At 41.0% G+C, this 19,453-nt stretch overlaps 1 protein-coding gene across 3 annotated transcripts in view; it reads left to right on the top strand.

Moving 5' to 3' along the window:
* The window catches only part of LOC127420676 (AT-rich interactive domain-containing protein 1A-like), a 99,372-nt gene extending 80,424 nt beyond the window's left edge, over window positions 1-18,948 (top strand). For all 3 annotated transcript variants that reach the window (XM_051663126.1, XM_051663127.1, XM_051663129.1), the window contains 16 exons: window positions 551-791; window positions 882-956; window positions 3,404-3,568; window positions 3,736-4,045; window positions 4,573-4,712; window positions 4,902-4,999; window positions 5,418-5,627; window positions 7,089-7,293; window positions 12,718-12,850; window positions 13,026-13,198; window positions 13,581-13,722; window positions 14,028-14,138; window positions 14,269-14,365; window positions 14,479-15,313; window positions 15,402-15,532; window positions 15,682-18,948. In XM_051663126.1, the coding sequence (XP_051519086.1) occupies window positions 551-791; window positions 882-956; window positions 3,404-3,568; window positions 3,736-4,045; window positions 4,573-4,712; window positions 4,902-4,999; window positions 5,418-5,627; window positions 7,089-7,293; window positions 12,718-12,850; window positions 13,026-13,198; window positions 13,581-13,722; window positions 14,028-14,138; window positions 14,269-14,365; window positions 14,479-15,313; window positions 15,402-15,532; window positions 15,682-17,589 (4,974 nt within the window). In that variant the 3' untranslated portion in view covers window positions 17,590-18,948. The remainder of the gene's footprint in view (window positions 1-550; window positions 792-881; window positions 957-3,403; window positions 3,569-3,735; window positions 4,046-4,572; window positions 4,713-4,901; window positions 5,000-5,417; window positions 5,628-7,088; window positions 7,294-12,717; window positions 12,851-13,025; window positions 13,199-13,580; window positions 13,723-14,027; window positions 14,139-14,268; window positions 14,366-14,478; window positions 15,314-15,401; window positions 15,533-15,681) is intronic.
* The last annotated feature ends 505 nt before the right edge of the window (window positions 18,949-19,453 follow it).

A 19,453-nucleotide genomic window follows, 5' to 3' on the forward strand; every position in this document is an offset into this window, starting at 1 on the left:
TACTCGTGCTGTACATACCAAGATACCTGCATTAAAAATATGAATAAACTCCAGAGGCATCCGAAGCATTGTTAGTGATTGATGTCTCGAATACATCCGCAAAATCGCCATTATTCCTCCTCATTCGAAATGTAAATTCAAGCCAGCTGGCCCGTGACCAAGGAAGTTTGGGTTAAGGAACGGGAGTTTTGGAGGAAAACGGCCGAAAATACACCTTTTCATCTCTGCATTTGCAGCATTGACTGCAACTTTTTTTTCTTTTTTTTTTATTCTCTTGAAGGGGCGGGGTTAAAACTGACTACCACTTGCATACGTCAGCAGAGCAGAAGAGCAAGTTATGATTTTTGATTAAAGATTACAAGGTCAATTTGTTTTGTATAAAATAGCCAATATGCATGGATGATTCGTTCAGAATAAGACCAGTAACATGCATTAATAAAATAAAGTAAATAGAGTGCAGGACAATCTAAACAGAAAAAAATAGGGTTACAGGTTTGTGAGCAATAACAACACTAGTAACACACTTTCATTCCTTTATTCTCCTGTGCAGGATCTGTCGGGCTCCATTGACGATCTCCCCACGGGCACTGAAGGTGCTTTAAGCCCAGGTGTGAGCACTTCAGGCGTATCTAGCAGTCAGGGTGAGCAGAGCAACCCAGCGCAGTCGCCCTTCTCTCCCCACACCTCCCCTCACCTACCGGGCATCCGCGGCCCTTCACCCTCACCTGTCGGCTCACCCGCTAGTGGTGCTGCCTCACGCACGGGACCCCTCTCACCTGGAGCCATGCCAGGTGGGAAGCTTTTTTTTTTTTTTGCAGTTTGAAGAAAAGGATTATAGGAAGTTGCTGATTTGTTAATATTTCTGTTTACACTATTTCTAGGAAACCAGATGCCCCCCAGACCCTCTAGTGTTCAGTCAGATGGCATGTTACATTCCTCCTTGGGTCAGGATAGAGGTGAGTTTTGTTACTCTTGAAAGAGCAACTGTGACATTTTTGTCATGACTTGACTGGACCCTTCTGAACCCACCCCTCACAGTTATCTTGCCTTTCAGAGCACTGGTATTCTGAAATGGACAGATAAATTACTCTACACGAGTATGCAAATACTTGGTCAATATGCACAGTCCTATTGTACATATCTATTGTGTTTATTTTTTAACTTAGAATGCAGCACGTACTTGCGTTGGGTTAAGAAACATTTCGAAACTCAGCAAAATTATGAAGCTTCTGCATATCATGAACATGTTTTGTGTTCAAACATCTCTATGAATCGATAAATATTTAGTCGAATTGAAGACTGGATTTGTTAAATGTTAAAATATATTTGATTGCTTGTTCCAAAGCTGTTCAATTCCACCCCCTTTCCTGGCCCGCCTCTTTTCACATTACTTGGCTATGAACTGGGGTACATTTGCGTCATCATTGTGAAATCTAGCTGCAGCTCTTTAGCACTGTAGTTAAGCAACAAATTAGGGCTGAAAAGAGGGAGCATTGTTCACTTTTTTTCACATTTTGGTAGTAAAACAAAAGGGACAAAAACGTAATGCATAGAATATTCAGATTCTAAAATCCAAGTTTTAATGTAAAATTGCTCTGTGATAATTATTTCAACATCTTTGCACCATGTTATGTTGTTTTGATGCTTGTTTTAAATGGGATTGTCTGCTGTAAGTAACGATGTGCCATTTTCCCTTTTCTGTTTGTTTTTATGAAGTAATGAGCTAAAACACAACAAAAAATGTGTGTCGTGTGCGAGGGGCAATCATTACTCTCTTTCCTTGTTTAAATTAATTTGCTTGCAGGTCCAGTTTAAAGGGTTAAAAATAAAAAAATAAATGTATTTGATGTCAGTATTGGCCACAGTGAGCTGTGAATGATCAGTTATGTGTATTGGCCCAGTAATGACATATTGGTGCATCCTATCAAAATGGCGATATGACGTGGTGCAATTATCAAACTGCAAGGGCTGTGATTAAATAAATTAATAAATAGTCTGCACGCACTGCTTGCTGTATGTGTGCAGCACTGTTCTCTTTACAGTATTTACAAATACTCAAAGCACGCGTGAGGCTAATGAGCTGAGCGCATTATATTTACAGCACTCTAGATTCACTAATTGTACATTGGTGTATTTCCAAATATCGTTGCTGTCTGATGAAAACATGTATCTCCACTTTTGGCAATTTGACTTTTTACCATAGATGGAATGCGCCGAATGACCTCTTCCTACTGTTTGAATTGTGCATCGGAATGAAAAGATGTTTAATCAGGCTAACTGTTTAACAAGTATCTCCACTGGCCTTGAGAAGTGTCCATCAAAAATGTACATGTCCCACCCATATTTTTTGAAGAGCGTCAACTAATTTACCTCAGCAGTCTGGCTGAAGTGTATTGAAGAGATGGTCTACATCGTGCTGGCTCTGTGATTTCCCTGACAACCAAAACCATTCATGCATGCACAATGGCAGGTGGCTTTAAAATGTAGTCTATACCAGCCACATACGGATACCAGATTTCCATCTTCGCAAAACTGCAAGTGAAAGCTGATTCTTACAGGCAATTTATGCTTTGGACCTGGAAAACACATCTCGAAACCGAACTGTCCGGTCAACAACCTGACTAGAAACCCTAGTCATAAAACTGATTTCGATCTAAAATAGTAAGTGAAAGCTCAGATTATATCCTAAAATAAATTCTCTAGCAATCAATAAACTACCAGCTGAGTTCTGGGAACACAAACAGTTAGACTCTAGTCAATGGAACCCATGATAAGAAAACAGTGTATGTCCACGTAAGTCCAATTAAAATATTGAACCGTTCTCTAACAGATGTGTAATGATAGAATTCTATATATGGTGCTAAAGGTGACTGTTATTTTCTATTCATTTTGTTTTTGGAGATACATGCTTTTCATCAGACAATGGTGATATGCTTGATCAATAAAAAGAACTATTTAAATCTAAATTAACCTCTTAACACTGGGGTTTTATAAACAGAAGAGTGAATGTCTCTACAGTAAAAGGCCATTGTCAACTCAACCACAAACAGAAATGTCTTCCTTCAGGCATTCTGCCAAAATAAAGGCTTATGGGTTAAACCCGGACTGCATATGCATGACGCATACAGATTAAGAAAATATTACATAAATACGGTACTGTTTTTTTCAATGTGAAAGTTATGTGCATCTGATCTAGTTTTCAAAATAATCGCAATTAGATTTTTTTTTTGTCCAAATGGTTCAGCTCTAGTGCATCCCTACTTTATAGCTGACTTGGGTTCAAACCCTAGTAGTTTTCACACCAACCGAACTTAGACGTCAAATGAACTCTGGTCCACACTAAAAGCTCTAGTGTGAAAAGTCCTAAAGGGTTCTGAAGTGTAATTTGATCCTCTCTCTTCAGTATATATGAGAAACCCTCAGATGCCATATGGCTCTCCTCAACCGGGATCAACTTTATCTCCACGGCAATCATCTGGAGGCCAAATGCATGGAGGGGTGGGTCTCTTCCCGCAGAACAACTCCATGGGCAACTATGGACCGCAGGGTGGCCAGTATGGACCACAAGGTGGGACAGTTTAATTTAACACCCTTGACCTGAGGGCTGATTTACACCAGGCATAATTTCTGCCACGATTAAGACTGGCTACTCTGTTCTACGATTTTCTAGTCTGTTCTGCAGGTATGTTTTGGAGAACCGTTTCCATGTTTCTCACATGCATCTCTTTTGCACAGGTTACGTGAGGCCACCAGGTTATGGAGGCATGCCTAACACTAATTATCCGGGTGGTCCTGGAATTGGCGGCTCCATGAATCCTATGGCAGGGCAGGGTGGAGGGGGGCCATATGGAGGGATGCCTCCTGGGCGCATGGGTCCGGGGCAGATGAGTACAAGGCCGTATGGTCCCGGTATGACCCCCAACATGGGTCCCAACATGGGCTGCATGCCGGCATCTGGGATGTGTCCTCCACCTGGAATGAACAGGAAGCCCCAGGATCCTGCTGTGGCAGGCATGCATCACGGCCCATCCAACTCAGTACACAGGTAGAGAGCAGTACATGATTCATTTAAAGTAGCCAGATTGTAAAGTGCTAGTGTTGGGCAAAATCTTACCTCTTTGGACTGCAAGAGGTAGCCTTTTGTGAAGCCAAAAATAAATAAATAAATAAATAAAACCTGTTGTGGCATCCTACAGTCTCAATTAAACCGTAATTCAGTGTGGATAATTTAGTATAATACACTACAGTTTATTTTTGTATTAAACCCGGAACATTTCTTTAAATATAACGTATATTATTTTTCTGTTGCAATGCCAAAAATAGCCTAATAAAATATATCTTTGCAATTCAAATTTTTTTTTTTATGATTCTAAAATTTTCTTCTTGCTAAATGCATATGTATTTATTTTGATAATGAGGTGATATGTAAGCTGGTAAATTAAGTCCTGAAAGTCCAGACAGCCAGTAACTTGAAATGGTACAAGTTCGTCCCTTGCTTTGCTTAGTAATATAGGGTTTGATTGTGGGGAGTTAATACTGCCTTGCTCCTTTTGTCCGTTCGTTCCCTCCTAGGCCTCCTGGTTATCCCAACATGGGTCAAGGCATGATGGGAGCTGGGTCTCCGTATGCCCCGCCCATGAACAGCATGCAGGGAATGATGAACCAAGCAGGACCATACCCAATGCCTGGCAATATGGCCAACAACTCCACAGGTAAGCCCTGAGTTGCAAGCTTGCTTTCTACTTCATGTCTTTGTTTTTTAAGTAGTTCAAGTGCACCTGTACATCAGTTGGTCCTTCATTTAGAAAATAGATTTTGATAATAGCCCATGGAGGAAAGCGACAAATGCATAATAAAAAAAAAATAAAAAAACATGTTAAATATTTCTATTTTTCTACAAGGCATGGCTCCCAATCCAGAGTTTGGCATGGATAAACTCAACCAGTCCCAGAAGTTGAATAACAAAGTCGATGGGACTCCTAAGACCGAATCGAAGAAGGTAAAGAGCTATTAGTATTTAAATGCATCTGAGCTGTGTTGTTGTAGACTGCCATGGCTATGATAAGCTGAAAAACGTGAATGGCGCTGAGCTCTGTGAACAGCGGTTGACTGTATCGTCGTCTGTATGGACGGCTGTGAAAGCCGGGGAACGTACAGACCAGCTCGTAACGCACATTCAGGGGTTTTCAAATTGCTCCCTGCAGTCCTGCCTTCATATATCATTAATGAAAATGCTTTTCCACTAAAATGCGCATTGCACATGTGCACCGCTTTCATATACCCGCTAGATTTTTTTTTTCTATCATTTCTGTTTATGAATGATCATGTATGCTTTTTTCCCCCATGACTACACAGCAGGAATCTAATCTTTGCATCGCTGTATCTTATGTTTTTCCATTTTTATTATGTCCTGGCAGAAATCGAGTTCCTCTACCACCACTAATGAGAAGATCACTCGTTTGTATGAACTGGGCCCAGAACCAGAGAGGAAGATGTGGGTGGACCGTTACCTGGCGTTTGCTGAGGAGAAAGCCTTGGGGATGAGCAATCTCCCCGCGGTGGGCCGCAAGCCCCTCGACCTCTTCCGCCTCTACGTGTCTGTCAAAGAGATTGGTGGCCTCACTCAGGTATAGAGAAGAGCTCATCTTGATATGAGCGATGCTTCAAATTATTTGATTAATTATGGGTCCAAGCAACAAAGGCCAAGCCAAACAAAACTTGTATCACTGATTTCATCGTCAGCTATAAAATACTTTTCCAAACTCCTTTTGTCCGATTTGCACACCTAATTTTGATATGACATCGTTTTGAAGATATAAGTGAATTAATTGTTTCAGTGGTTTGCAATTTGATTAATATACCAATATCTATGTAACACAAAGTTCAAAAGTAACGAAATCCAGTATGTGTAAACAACAGGACAAATGCACGTGAAATGCATTTAATACAAATGCACGCAAAATTTTGTACGATTCAAACTGCCATAACTCTGCAGCCATTTGATCGACAAAGTTTAAATTACATTTGTATCTTGGGTTGGTCAAGTGCTATTATATCCTTGAAATAACAATTCCACAAATCAACAAAAATGTCCACCAGCAGCCAATTAGATTCAGCAGCTAATAACCTGAATTGTGAATGGCCAATTGTTATGAAATTTGGTGTCCACTTAAAGGTTACCAAAGGCTGTATACCAGGTTCTGTGAGAATCTGCCACAATATATATAAATACTATAATACAGTATTTAGCATTTTTGTTTACATCTTCGGTACCATAAGGGCTTGAAAAAAAAAAATCCTCTTGACTCCTTTAGTGTCCCCAAATCAAAACGTCATGTGGATTTTGGAATTTTCCTACAACTTTGATTTTTTTGATAAACTTTCTTTTTCTCATCCTTGGACGTTTGTCTGATTTAGCACAATTTAGTATACTACAATTACTGACCCTCCTGACAAAAAATGATCAGAAGAATTTTGATTTGTTCAGTTGTTCATAAGATATAAGCTTATACTCTTTTGGGTGTGGCCCACAATGACTATGATATAGCCTGTATATTGTGAGTGCAATATTCAATCTTAACAAAACTTAAAACACATGGACAACTGCATATTCTGAGGTCACATGCTAAATTTCACAAGTATCAAATAATAGGGGGCGCTATAACTTAAGAAAATCCTTAATGTTCAACTGTGATCAAAGCAGTTGAAATTTCATAGGATGCTGTGGACGCTGCCACATTTGATTTAGATTTTCTGTCAAATTTGATTTAAATTTGGGCATCTTCTCTCCATTTGTGCTTGGACCCAATAATGTTTGTTAAAATCATTTCCCCAACACACACACCTTTTTAACTGATGTAACCAAGGCAGTTTTTTCAGAGGTGGAAAAAGTGAATACATTGTGATGAAATATTATGGTAACACTTTTTTTCATTTGGAATAATGTGCACACTAAAAACAGAATAATTTATTAAAATTAATGGAGTAATTTTTTATTTAATGTTGTTGTCTTTCAATCTTATTGAAATGCTTACACTGAAGGTCTCTTTTGTAATTGTTATTATCTTCTGTCGGTCTGCTGTTATCAGGTGAACAAGAATAAGAAGTGGAGGGAATTAGCCACTAATCTGAATGTGGGCACATCTAGCAGTGCAGCCAGCTCTCTGAAGAAACAGTACATTCAGTGTCTGTATGCCTTTGAGTGCAAGATTGAGCGAGGCGAAGACCCGCCGCCTGACTTCTTCAACAGTGATCCAAAAAAGAACCAGGCCAAGGTCCAGCCTCCATCACCAGGTCAGTGCAGACAAGCATAAGGGAACCTGTAACAAATGTTGCCTTTGTATAGGTCAGGGGTCGGGAACCTATGGCTCGCAAGCCACAAGTGGCTCTTTGTTAAAAATCAAGTGGCTCGCCGGGTGTCTCACCATTCATCAACAACACATGATTGTTTAAAACTTTCTAGAGATAATTTTCCTGCAGAAAGTGTGGGTGCGATTGCAAAACTTGAAGTCAATGACACTGTTCTGATTTCCATTCTCCCGAATTTGTCGTACAGCCTACTCCTGGTGAACAAGGTTTGAAATTAACACCAGCCAAATGCGGATTTTACATGCGGAGTATTTTGCTGATGTACAAGCCACTGTGGAGGGCGACCTGTAAGACTTCTCGGAGTGATATATTACGAGAAATTAGACACAAAGACGTGCGTTTGACGAAACTTGATTATATTTTGAAGAACAGATGAAAGAAAAGCTGCCGATGTGCATCTGATTTGATATGTCTGCGCAGTGAGCTCTGCTATTCACGAGTGCAATGAAAGCGCTTCTCCAAGACACGCACATTCATAGAGTTCTGGGTCTCGTTTCCCAATAACTATTGACTTTAGCTGTTAAGAGCATTTTCTACGAGCGATTTTATGAAAGTTTTTTATGTGTGCCCAGGGTGTGAAATAGCACCTGCCACACTCCAAATGTGCCGAGGCTCAATCCAGTTTGTGAGCTCCTTGTTCAAATGCAGGTATTTCATGCACGAGTAATTTTGCTCATCTACCCGCAACAGGTTGGTGACCTGTAAGACGTCTTGGAGTGACACAAGACAAGAATGCTGTTAGACACAAAGACACACGCTTGAAGAAACACATTTTATTATATTTTTAAGAGCAGACAAAAGAAAAGCCGTCAATGCTCGTGTCTGATTCGCTGTTTGTTCAGAGGCGTGCAACGGGACCCTGTCTCGTGGAACAAGCGCATGTAAAGTGTTATCACCATATAATGTATGACCCCTCAAAGGGTTGACCATCTAATTAGATATCGCGATATTTTAAAGCCGGTTATAGTTAAAATATTTTTTACATATTGCCCAGCCCAAAAGGGAAGTTAAATATTTCATGAACAATTGTAAAATGAAGTAATTTTATGGAGACCCACACAAACACATGTACTCAATTCCATATTGCAACAGGTTAACTATTAATTTTTGCATATTTGTTTGTTTTTGAGTAGTCTATGGGCAATATAAACATTTTATTTTATTGAAAAACTTTGTTTTTGAAAATAATAAATTATTCGTTTGTGCTATGGCTCTTTTGAAAAAATGCATCAACCAAAAATTGGCTCCTTAGTGAAAAAAGGTTCCCGACCTCTGGTCTAGGGTTTGCTTCTAATTTATCTTAAAACACCTCTAATGCTGTATTTATCCAGGTTTTAACTCAAAAATCACATTTTACCATGGGAGTTCCTAACCAGCTGTTCTTGCAACATTTTTTCTATACTTTTTAACACACTTGGTTCTCTTGGTTCCTTTTTAGTTGAGTTGTGTTGGGTAGACCTGCCCATAGTGAAATCTCATTAGTCCAGATTCCATCTTCACAAATTATTGTTTTTTTTGTCAAATTTGATAATACTTTCAGCTACTAAGATGTACTGTCATGTTTAAATACATTTGATGGAATTTAGCAGATTTTTCACCAGAATAAACACACACACATACACAAATAAATAAAAAGAACTGGGCATGGTCAAAATCTCAGAATTCATGGAAATATTTCTAGAATATATACACACACACACACACACACACACACACTGGCGGCCAAAAGTTTGGAATAATGTACAGATTTTGCTCTTATGGAAAGAAATAAGTACTTTTATTCACCAAAGTGGCATTCAACTGATCACAATGTATAGTCAGGACATTAATAACGTGAAAAATTACTATTACAATTTGAAAAAATTTTCAGACCTTCTTAAACTACTTCAAAGAGTTCTCATCAAAAAATCCTCCACATGCAGCAATGACAGCTTTACAGATCCTTGACATTCTAGCTGTCAGTTTGTCCAGATACTCAGGTGACATTTCACCCCACGCTTCCTGTAGCACTTGCCATAGATGTGGCTGACTTGTCGGGCACTTCTCACGCACCTTACAGTCTAGCTGATCCCACAAAAGCTCAATGGGGTTAAGATCCATAACACTCTTTTCAAATTATCTGTTGTCCAATGTCTGTGTTTCTTTGCCCACTCTGACCTTTTCTTTTTGTTTTTCTGGTTCAAAAGTGGCTTTTTCTTTGCAATTCTTCCCATAAGGCCTGCACCCCTGAGTCTTCTCTTTACTGTTGTACATGAAACTGGTGTTGAGCAGGTAGAATTCAATGAAGCTGTCAGCTGAGGACATGTGAGGTGTCTATTTCTCAAACTAGAGACTCTGATGTACTTATCCTCTTGTTTAGTTGTACATCTGGGCCTTCCACATCTCCTTCTGTCCTTGTTAGAGCCAGTTGTCCTTTGTCTTTGAAGACTGTAGTGTACACCTTTGTATGAAATCTTTTTCAAGCATTGTATAGCCTTTATTCCTCAAAACAATGATTGACTGATGAGTTTCTAGAGAAAGCTGTTTCTTTTTTGCCATTTTAACCTAATATTGACCTTAAGACATGCCAGTCTTTTGCATACTGTGGCAACTCAAAAACAAATACAAAGACAATGTTAAGCTTCATTTAATGAACCAAATAGCTTTCAGCTGTGTTTGATATAATCGCAAATGATTTTCTAGTACCAAATGATCAATTTAGCATGATTACTCAAGGATAAGGTGTTGGAGTGATGGCTGCTGGAAATGGGGCCTGTCTAGATTTGATCAAAAATGACTTTTTTTCAAATAGTGATGGTGCAGTTTTTTACATCAGTAATGTCCTGACTATACTTTGTGATAAGCTGAATGCCACTTTGGTGAATTAAAGCACCAATTTCCTTCCAAAACAGCAAAATCTGTACATTATTCCAAACTTTTGGCCGCCAGTGTATATTTTTCATAAATGGATCTACAAAATGCCCAGATAGTTTACATTTTTTAAAATATTCTCAAGACAATTAGAAAATAATAGATTAAAATATATTTAGATGTTTTATTTTTTTATTTCTTGGCGGCCAGAAGTTTGGAATAATCCATTGTGGTCTGTTTATATTTTGAGGTCAAACCTGGAGAAATAACTTTTGTTGTGTTATCAGGTTTTTAGAATGAACTGATTTTTTTTATAGTTACCAGTGTATTTTTGTGCATGTAAATGCACTCAATATCAGTTTTAAAACATTGTTTTAAAGACGAATTTAAGTTTAGCATCTCTAACATTTGTCTGCTACAATGTCAGTTTCTAGCTAGTCTCCTTTTTGGATAACTGGTGTTGCCAGAAAATTAGAGAAATGTAAAGAGAGCGATTGATAGAAGAAAAGAGAAGTTTATCTTTTCACTTTTCCACTGTTCCATTGCACTCCATCCAGCTGTTTTTGAAACCAAGAGCACATCCTACTGTATGTGTATGCCCCCTTGTGAAAGACTGTGAATGTGAGCCAGAGAGTTACGTTCGGTTGAGTGTGAAACAGACAGATTACGAGGCAAAGGAGGCGAGTTAAAGGGGATCCCCTGTGATGTAGAGCATGTCTAGTTGGCAGCGGGTCATTTGCTTCAGGCTTGCTGTGTTTTTTCCCCTTGCATTTGGCTTTTTCCTGGCCTCAGGAATCACAGGGAAACCCCCTAGAGGGCTGATCCGAGCCAGAAATAGATGAATGGGAAAAAAAACAAAGGGGGTGGGATTTTTTTTTTTAAAGGGAAATCCTCACCTAAAGAAGGAAGGCTGAGGTATTGTGTTGTGTGAGTGAGTGAGTGAGAGCGAGTGAGAGAGCATGTGTGAAGTGTGAGATATGGATACGTCTGACCTGGCAGTGACCCCAGTGTGTGAAGGAGTTAATGAATGGAGGCATGAGTCATCCAACAAGCATGCCAGTAGTAATCATCCTCAAGCTGGCTGCAGGATGAGCCGCAACATGTGGCATGCATTCGTGCTGTTTATACACACTTTTTGTCTTTCCATCTCTCTATTTACACAAGTGTACATTGCCTCATTTCTACTGATGCACACTGTTAAGCACATGGCTGCTTGGCCATCATGTTATTACTATTGATGGACACAATTACTCAGAAATAAAAGCAATGATCGATTATGAAAAGCACTAAATATGTGACTTGTTCTTTTCCACTTCAAAACATTTCACACTGATCAAAGTCTATTAACTACTATATGCAAATGTTTTGGTAGTGTTTAAACTCTTGTTTTAGCACTTCAGTTGTTTGACAGGTGAGTAGGCGGGGGTTTGTGTCTGTTCAAATGCATTCAAACTGATTAACTTTTACACTACATGCCCAATGTGGTCACGTGTTTTCCACCACTTTCGACCACCTCTGAATGTGGTTGAAATATTCAAATCTCAAAATGTTTTGGACCCTGTTTACACCTGTCGAGCATCGTCCCCTTTCAAACTGATCGCACAAAATGCATCCTACTACTAGGTGTAAACATAAGCCTTTCAGTCATGGGTTTTGATTTGACATGCCATCTTACAACACTGCTGCGTCACTGCAAGACGGAACTTGCTACATTGAACACACATCCTTAGTGTTCATGTACTTGGCTGTTTTTATCTGAATGAGTAATGAGTAAAATGACCAAAATGCTTGTACACATGGTTAAGCACATGGGCTCATTGTAATCGTGTTGTTAGCTGCTGGTTGAGTGGTAGTAATGGGGGGATATTCTCACGCTGAGATACGAGCTCCAAATCTAAGGGTGTTTCTCTCTGAGTACATAATCTGGCAGAGCACCTCTTTCTGTGTTACTGATGGGGAAACTCTTCAAATGAGATTAAGCACCATGGAAAGCAGTGTGATTTCGGGCCGAGGGAGATTGCCAAATGAGCCGAGCTCAGCGTTTTTCCTCGAATGCATGTTGGCGTGCTGTCTGTCCACACTGACAGTGAAAATGCTGTGGAAGCAACAATCACAGTCAAGCAGAACATAATTGATGTCTCAATTACAACCATGTGGAAAGGCATTTTGGACCAATTCAAGCAAAATGTCTTGCTGCTTTATGGTGTCATGCTTGGTTAGCCGCAATATTACTCTTAAAATATTTTTATCCTTGTTTCTGTGAGTTTACTTTAAGTTATCCTAGTGCCCAGTGCGTTGAAACGTCAAACCTGGCTCAAGTTATTATTTTAGCCTAATTTGCTTTACTTTGGGTCAACATAAATCCTTGAATAATTTAATTCTTGGATTTCTGGTTTGTGGTTGGAATTATTTAGAGTTTGCGGTTGAATACTTTGACATCGCGTAAAATTCCTCTTGGATTTGCTGACTGATGAACTTGCTTGCGTGCCTTTGTTTCAGCTGGATCAGGATCTTTACAAGGTCCTCAGACGCCTCAGTCAACCAGCAGCTCCATGGCCGAGGGTGGAGACCTGAAGCCCCCTACACCTGCCTCAACACCGCACAGCCAGATGCCCCCCGTGCCAGGTGCAAGGTATACAAATACAATCACTACTGTGATTTTCTATCTACATTATCTTATTAGCATTTTGAATTATCATATTGTTTGTATGTCGTTCAGGAATGGGACAGTAAATTTAGAAAGAATGTTTTAAAGGAGCAAGTACTTCTCATTAAAAGAGCTGGCCAACACTTTTTGTCTGCCGTAGGAGCAGTGTCAATTTGCAGGACCCGTTTGCTGATGGTGGGGATCCAGCCTTTGCCAGACGTAACTCGGTGACACCCAATTCAGGTTATCAGCCTGGTATGGGTGGACCAGACATGATGGGCCGTATGGGGCCTTATGATCCTAATAAGGACCCTTTTGGTGGTATGAGAAAAGGTGACTGAGATATTAAGTTATCTGTTTGAATGTTATTTGTACTGTAAGTCATAAGTTATATTCTTCGTGATGTGTTGTTGGTTCTCACAAATATTATGTATGATCTGTTCTTATCCTAGAATAATTTGTATGTCTAAACAATGCTGTATCGTAGTGCTACTGAAAAATTGTACCATTATGTCTGTATATACTTTAAATGTTTTGTTCTTGAGAATTATTGGTTCTTACAATATTAATACAATGTATGGTTCTTATCCTGGTGACTGATTTGCAAGATGCACCTGACACAACATTTTTACCTAAAACTCTTTCTCTGACTTTGGTGTTCGTATACATGAGAGGAGAAATCTGAGTCAGTGTAATTCTCTGCTTGTATTTTCAGCGGGTGAGCAGTTCATGAGTCCAGGTCAAGGCCCAAACAGTGGTGTGGGTGAACAATATAACCGAGGCCCTCCAGGACCTATAAGTAATATGCAGATGGGTCAAAGACAACAGTACCCGTATGGTCCAGGATACGACCGACGGTGAGAGCATTTATTCAAAGTATTGACATTATATTCAGTGTAGCAAGTAAATTTAATATAGCAAGTCAAAAATTACACCAGACATCATGTAAATGCTGTTTAAAAGTTTAATTTAAGTTTACCTCCTTAGCTGCTTCTACAATTAAGACTCCACAAATCAATCAGTTTTCAACTGTGTTGTGTTGTACTCCTGTTTTTCAGCTTTGAAATGTATCTAGATTTCTCTGAATGTTCCCAATTGAACTCTCAGCCCAAAAGCCAACCAAGGGGCAGGGTGTTGATCAATTGCGCTTTTATTTCCTCAGACCAGATTCAAGTATAGGCCCAGATGGTAACATGGGCCCACAGCCTAACATGATGCCTTCCGGTGCAGATGCAGGGATGTACTCACCCAACAGACCCCCACAGCAGCAGAGGTTAAAATCAGAATTCACAATTCTATAAATACATTTGCTATTGGCTATGGGACATGTTTCTGGGCACATGGAATTACTATTCAATACAAGTTGCTTTTGCCCTCTCTGATGCTGTCCTTTTGATTTGTAGGCATGATTCCTACAGTAATCAATACCCTGGCCAAGGTGCTCCTCCTAGTGGACCATACCCAAACCAGCAGCCAGGAATGTACCCACAACAGCAACAGGTTAGCGCAACACAACTTTTTCAAAATAATTTTAAGGTGTGTTTGCCTAATATTTAGATGTATAAGAATGTAAATGCACCCCAATAAGAAAATGAAATCTCTCACAAATACAGAACTACACACAGAAGAGGCCAGTTGATGGTGTTTATGGTCCTCCTGCAAAGCGTCATGAAGGGGACATGTACCCCTACAGTGGTCAACAGCAGGGACCCCAGGCCCCAGGTGGACCTCAGTCCCAACCAGAAATGTACAACCAGTATAACACATATCCTGGCTCAGATAGACGTGCACCTGGTCCACAGAGCCAGTTTCCATTTGGTTTTGGGCGAGATCGAGGGCCTAATGTGGGCGGCCCCAATTCCCAGTCCTCTATGCCACAACAGATGATGGGTAGCTCCATGAGTGGCTCCATGCCATCAGGCCCCGATGGACCCCAAGGTCCCATCTGGCCCGGCCGTAATGAGATAAACTACCCTAACTATCACAATCGCCAGGGGGGCCCTGGTGTCCCCTCTCAGGGCCCAAGCTACCACGGCATGAATCGCTCGGAAGACATGATGCCTTCAGACCAGCGCATGAACCATGAGGGTCCTTGGCCTGGCCATGTTAACCAGCGGCAGCCCCCGTATGGTCCTGGAGCATCTGGACCACCAATGTCCAGACCTTTACAGCCCAACTATCAATCCTCCCAGAACCACATTCCACAAGTGTCCAGCCCTGCACCCATGCCACGACCAATGGAGAACAGAACCTCACCCAGCAAGTCCCCTTATATGCACTCGGGGATGAAAATTCAGAAGGCTGGACCTCCGGTTCCTGCCTCACATATTGCCCAGCCGCCAGTGCAGCCCCCTCTGATACGGAGAGATGTGGCATTCCCACCAGGTTCAATAGAGGCCTCGCAGCCCCTTCTGAAACCACGTCGCCGCCTTACCATGAAAGATATTGGTAAGAGTCTAATTGAATCTTACCCTGTGAATATATGTGTCTTGATTACATTTAAGGTGGTCTGAATACTGCTATTTGTTTCTTTTAGGAACACCAGAGGCCTGGAGAGTCATGATGTCCCTAAAATCAGGCTTATTAGCTGAGAGCACTTGGGCCTTGGACACCATTAATATTCTTCTATATGATGACAACAGCATTTCTACCTTCAGTCTGAACCAGGTGAGAGAACATCACATGACAAAGGATGGGTCGTGATGATCGACAAGTCCAATATTGAGATTAGATTTCTTTTTTAGTTTCTTTTCTTTTGTGCTTTGAAAGGAAGTGCTCATCATTTGATTCTCATTTGCACTGTTTTTCAAATGCAGCTTCCTGGCTTCCTTGAGCTCATTGTTGAGTACTTCCGAAGGTGCCTCATTGAGATCTTTGGCATCTTGAAAGAGTATGAGGTTGGAGACCCTGGACAACGTACCCTGATTGACCCAGATGCTATTGACCCTGAAATGTCTGATGAGGAGGGGCCAGAGGCAGAGCAGATGGAAGAGGATGAAGAGGATGATGAAGATGATGCAGAGAACATTATTGTGCAAACGTCACAGGTCCAGATCAAGCAGGAGAAAGAGGAGACCATGGTGGTCCAAAAATCCAACGACAAGCTTGACCAAGAGAAGGAATTAGAGGATTCTTCTTGTAAAGATCACCTCAGATCATCTACTCCTTTGCAAGACATGAGTACTGCCCAGGAGAGGCCAAAGCAGGCTAGTAAATTCGACAAGCTACCCATCAAGATAATGAGGAAGAAAGACCCATTCGTGATAGGGCAGACTAGTAAATTGGGCCGGCGACAAGCCTTTGAAAGTGGTCTGATCCATTGGAGTGTGGGTGGTGGAGATACCACAGAGCACATACAAACCCATTTTGAGAGCAAGATGGAGCTGCTGAAGCTTCGGAAAAGGGTGCCAGTGAATGTTGAGCCTCATAAAAAGGTACCTCAAATAGTGAAACCTGTTATGGATGACACTGAGAAGGCGCAGACAAGTGAAGAGCAGCAACAATCACAAGTACAACTACAGCCTTCCACAGAACAACCTGCAGAGGACAAAACCACTACAACTGCTAGCACGTCAGTGAGCATAACGGCCACCTTTGATGACGTCCTGTCGGCTCGGCAAGGCTCTGTGACCGAGGAAGCAGTCCGAGGCATCCATGAGAGTGCCAAAGAGAACAAAAAGTTTCTCTTTGGCATCGACCTTGCGCAACAGAGTCGCAATATCAAGATCTTGGAGGATGAGCCGCACAGCAAGGATGAGACCCCACTCTGTACGCTCTCAGATTGGCAGGATGCCCTTTCTCGCCGGTGCATCTGCGTTTCCAACATCGTTCGCAGCCTTTCCTTTATTCCGGGTAATGATCTGGAGATGTCAAAGCATCCAGGTCTTTTGCTGTTATTGGGCCGGCTTGTCCTACTGCACCACCGGCATCCTGAACGCAAGCAAGCCCCTGTCACCTATGAGAAAGAGGAAGAAGAGGACGAAGGTGTCAGCTGCGAGCGAGATGAGTGGTGGTGGGACTGCCTTGAGGTTCTGCGGGAGAACTGTTTGGTCACATTAGCAAACGTCTCAGGCCAGTTGGACCTTTCCATCTACCCTGAAAGTATTTGCCTGCCGCTGCTAGATGGCCTGCTTCACTGGGTCGTGTGCCCTTCGGCAGAAGCCATTGACCCCTTCCCTACGTTGGGGCTCAATGGGACACTCTCTCCCCAGAGACTGGTCCTCGAAACCCTCAGTAAGCTTAGCATCCATGATAACAACGTTGACCTCATTCTGGCTACGCCGCCTTTCAGCCGTTTGGAGAAGCTCTATGGCTCACTTGTGCGCATGGTCGGCGAGCGCAAAGTGCCCGTCTGTCGGGAAATGGCAGTGGTGCTGTTAGCTAACCTGGCGCAAGGAGACAACGTCGCAGCTCGAGCAATTGCTGTGCAGAAAGGCAGTGTTGGAAACCTTCTTGGCTTCCTGGAGGACAGTCTTGCAGCCACTCAGTTCCATCAGAGTCAGGGCTCGCTGCTGCACTTGCAAGGTGCACACTTTGAGCCCACTAGTGTGGACATGATGCGGCGGGCGGCGCGTGCTCTGCACGCCCTTGCCAAAGTAGAAGAGAACCACTCTGAGTTCACGCTGTATGAGTCACGGCTACTGGACATATCGGTGTCCCCACTCATGAACTCTTTGGTGTCCCATGTAATCTGTGATGTACTGTTTCTGATTGGCCAGTCATGACGGACATGGGGTTGATCATGTTTTTCCCCACTTGTTTTTTTTTTAATGTGTGTGTGTCTGCGTGAGTGGAGAAAATTTAACAGCAAAACTGACTTTTTTTTTTTATTTATGCAAAATCACCTCAGATTCCATTGTCTATTCTGTCTACCCTTGCTTCGCTCTCAAGGAAGGATATACCATTAAATCGTAATGGATTAAACACATACGGATAAGAATAAAACTAACATTGATGTGCCGACTGAGACCCTCGCCCCAAGAGTGCGCTGCTCTTGGCCTTCTTTTTTTTTTTTTTTTTGGTAAGTAAACATAAAACGACAAAAAACTGTAACCAAAGTTGCTGTCATGTTTACAGTGAGTTTGGGGAAAAATCGTGCTTGTGTTCTCCTTCATGGTGAAGATGGCCATGGAGACCACCATAATCTGGTTCATGTTTGGAGGCTAAACGAACTTGCTGACTCTGGTGTGTGTGGTATAATTTGCTGTAACTTGGATTATATATACTTAGCCCTAAAGGAACCAGGTCATTGGCTGTGAACAGACATGTAAATTGGAGGCCTGTGCAGTAGATTGTAGGACTTTTTTCTGTACTGTACACCTTAAAACTGTAAACATATTGTAACAACACTGTTTCACACTGAGATAATGCTGGCTTGGCAGCAAAAAACTGTAGTTTTTAAAAATGTTTTTAGTTCATGTTGAGAGAGGAAAAAATGGCTTTCCCCCCAAAGTAACGTGAACCTACAACACCCAAACCTCTTCTTTGTCCCTCGATTGTATGACTTGACCCTTAAAGAAATCACCTCTTAGGACTGGTCTTGAGCTCTAGATGCAGTCCAGGCTGCAGTGTATATAATGATGTTGTAAATTACACTTCTCTTTTTCTTTCTCTCATTTTATGGCACTCTTCACCGTTTTTAATCTTTGACGAATTAAAGGTTTCACTCAACAGATCTCTCATTGCGCATTGCCATGTGTTTATTTACCACCTTTCCTTACATCCATAAGAATGCAATCTTTCCCTCTTGCAATCCCATACACATAAAATTTTAGCTCTTTTTGTTAAAGCTGCAGAGGAATATATCAAACAATACAAGGCCATTACTCAAACTACTTTCATCATTCATTAGAAGAAAGATCCAATAAACGAGTTTGGTTTTCCCATAATTTCCCAACAGTTCCCTTAGTCGATTCCAGTGCAATGGATTCATATTTGTATTTCAGATGATGTAGCTAATACTTGTTGTAAATTCCTTTTCCCCCTTTTTTGGCTTAATGAATATCATTTATTCCGTATGAAATCTTTATACTATATGTTCCACGTGTTAAGAATAAATGTACATTAAATCTTGGTAAAACGTTTGTGATGGATTTATTTATAATGTTTTTATGACTTTGCAGTTGGAATTTTGACTCCAGTACAAGTTCAGCTCTATTGACTGCATTGGTGGCATAACATTGATTACCATAGAAACAAATTTTGACTCATTCCCTAGTTTTGTAAAAAAACAAAAATTGTGGTTACAGTAGGGTACTTAAAATGGAAGTAAATAGGACAATGCAATATAAAAATTCACACTGTTTTGAAAGTATAGCACAAATCTTAAACATTATACATGTTCAACTGAGAATACTGTGCACAAACACTGTTGGCATGTTATTAACCATTATTTCTACCCATGTCATGACCACGGAAAGCCCATAAACCCAGGAACTTTGGCATGAAATGCGCATAGATATCAAAGAATTCATCCATGGAGAAAAGTTCACCTACAGGAATTACGTCAGCATTGAATAAATAGAAGTTCATCCACCAAGAACTGTAGTGTCACTGCAAAATTACAGTTTTTATTTAGAAAGAAGCTTT

The sequence above is a fragment of the Myxocyprinus asiaticus genome, chromosome 30 (assembly GCF_019703515.2).
Source record: "Myxocyprinus asiaticus isolate MX2 ecotype Aquarium Trade chromosome 30, UBuf_Myxa_2, whole genome shotgun sequence".
Taxonomy (NCBI): domain Eukaryota; kingdom Metazoa; phylum Chordata; class Actinopteri; order Cypriniformes; family Catostomidae; genus Myxocyprinus; species Myxocyprinus asiaticus.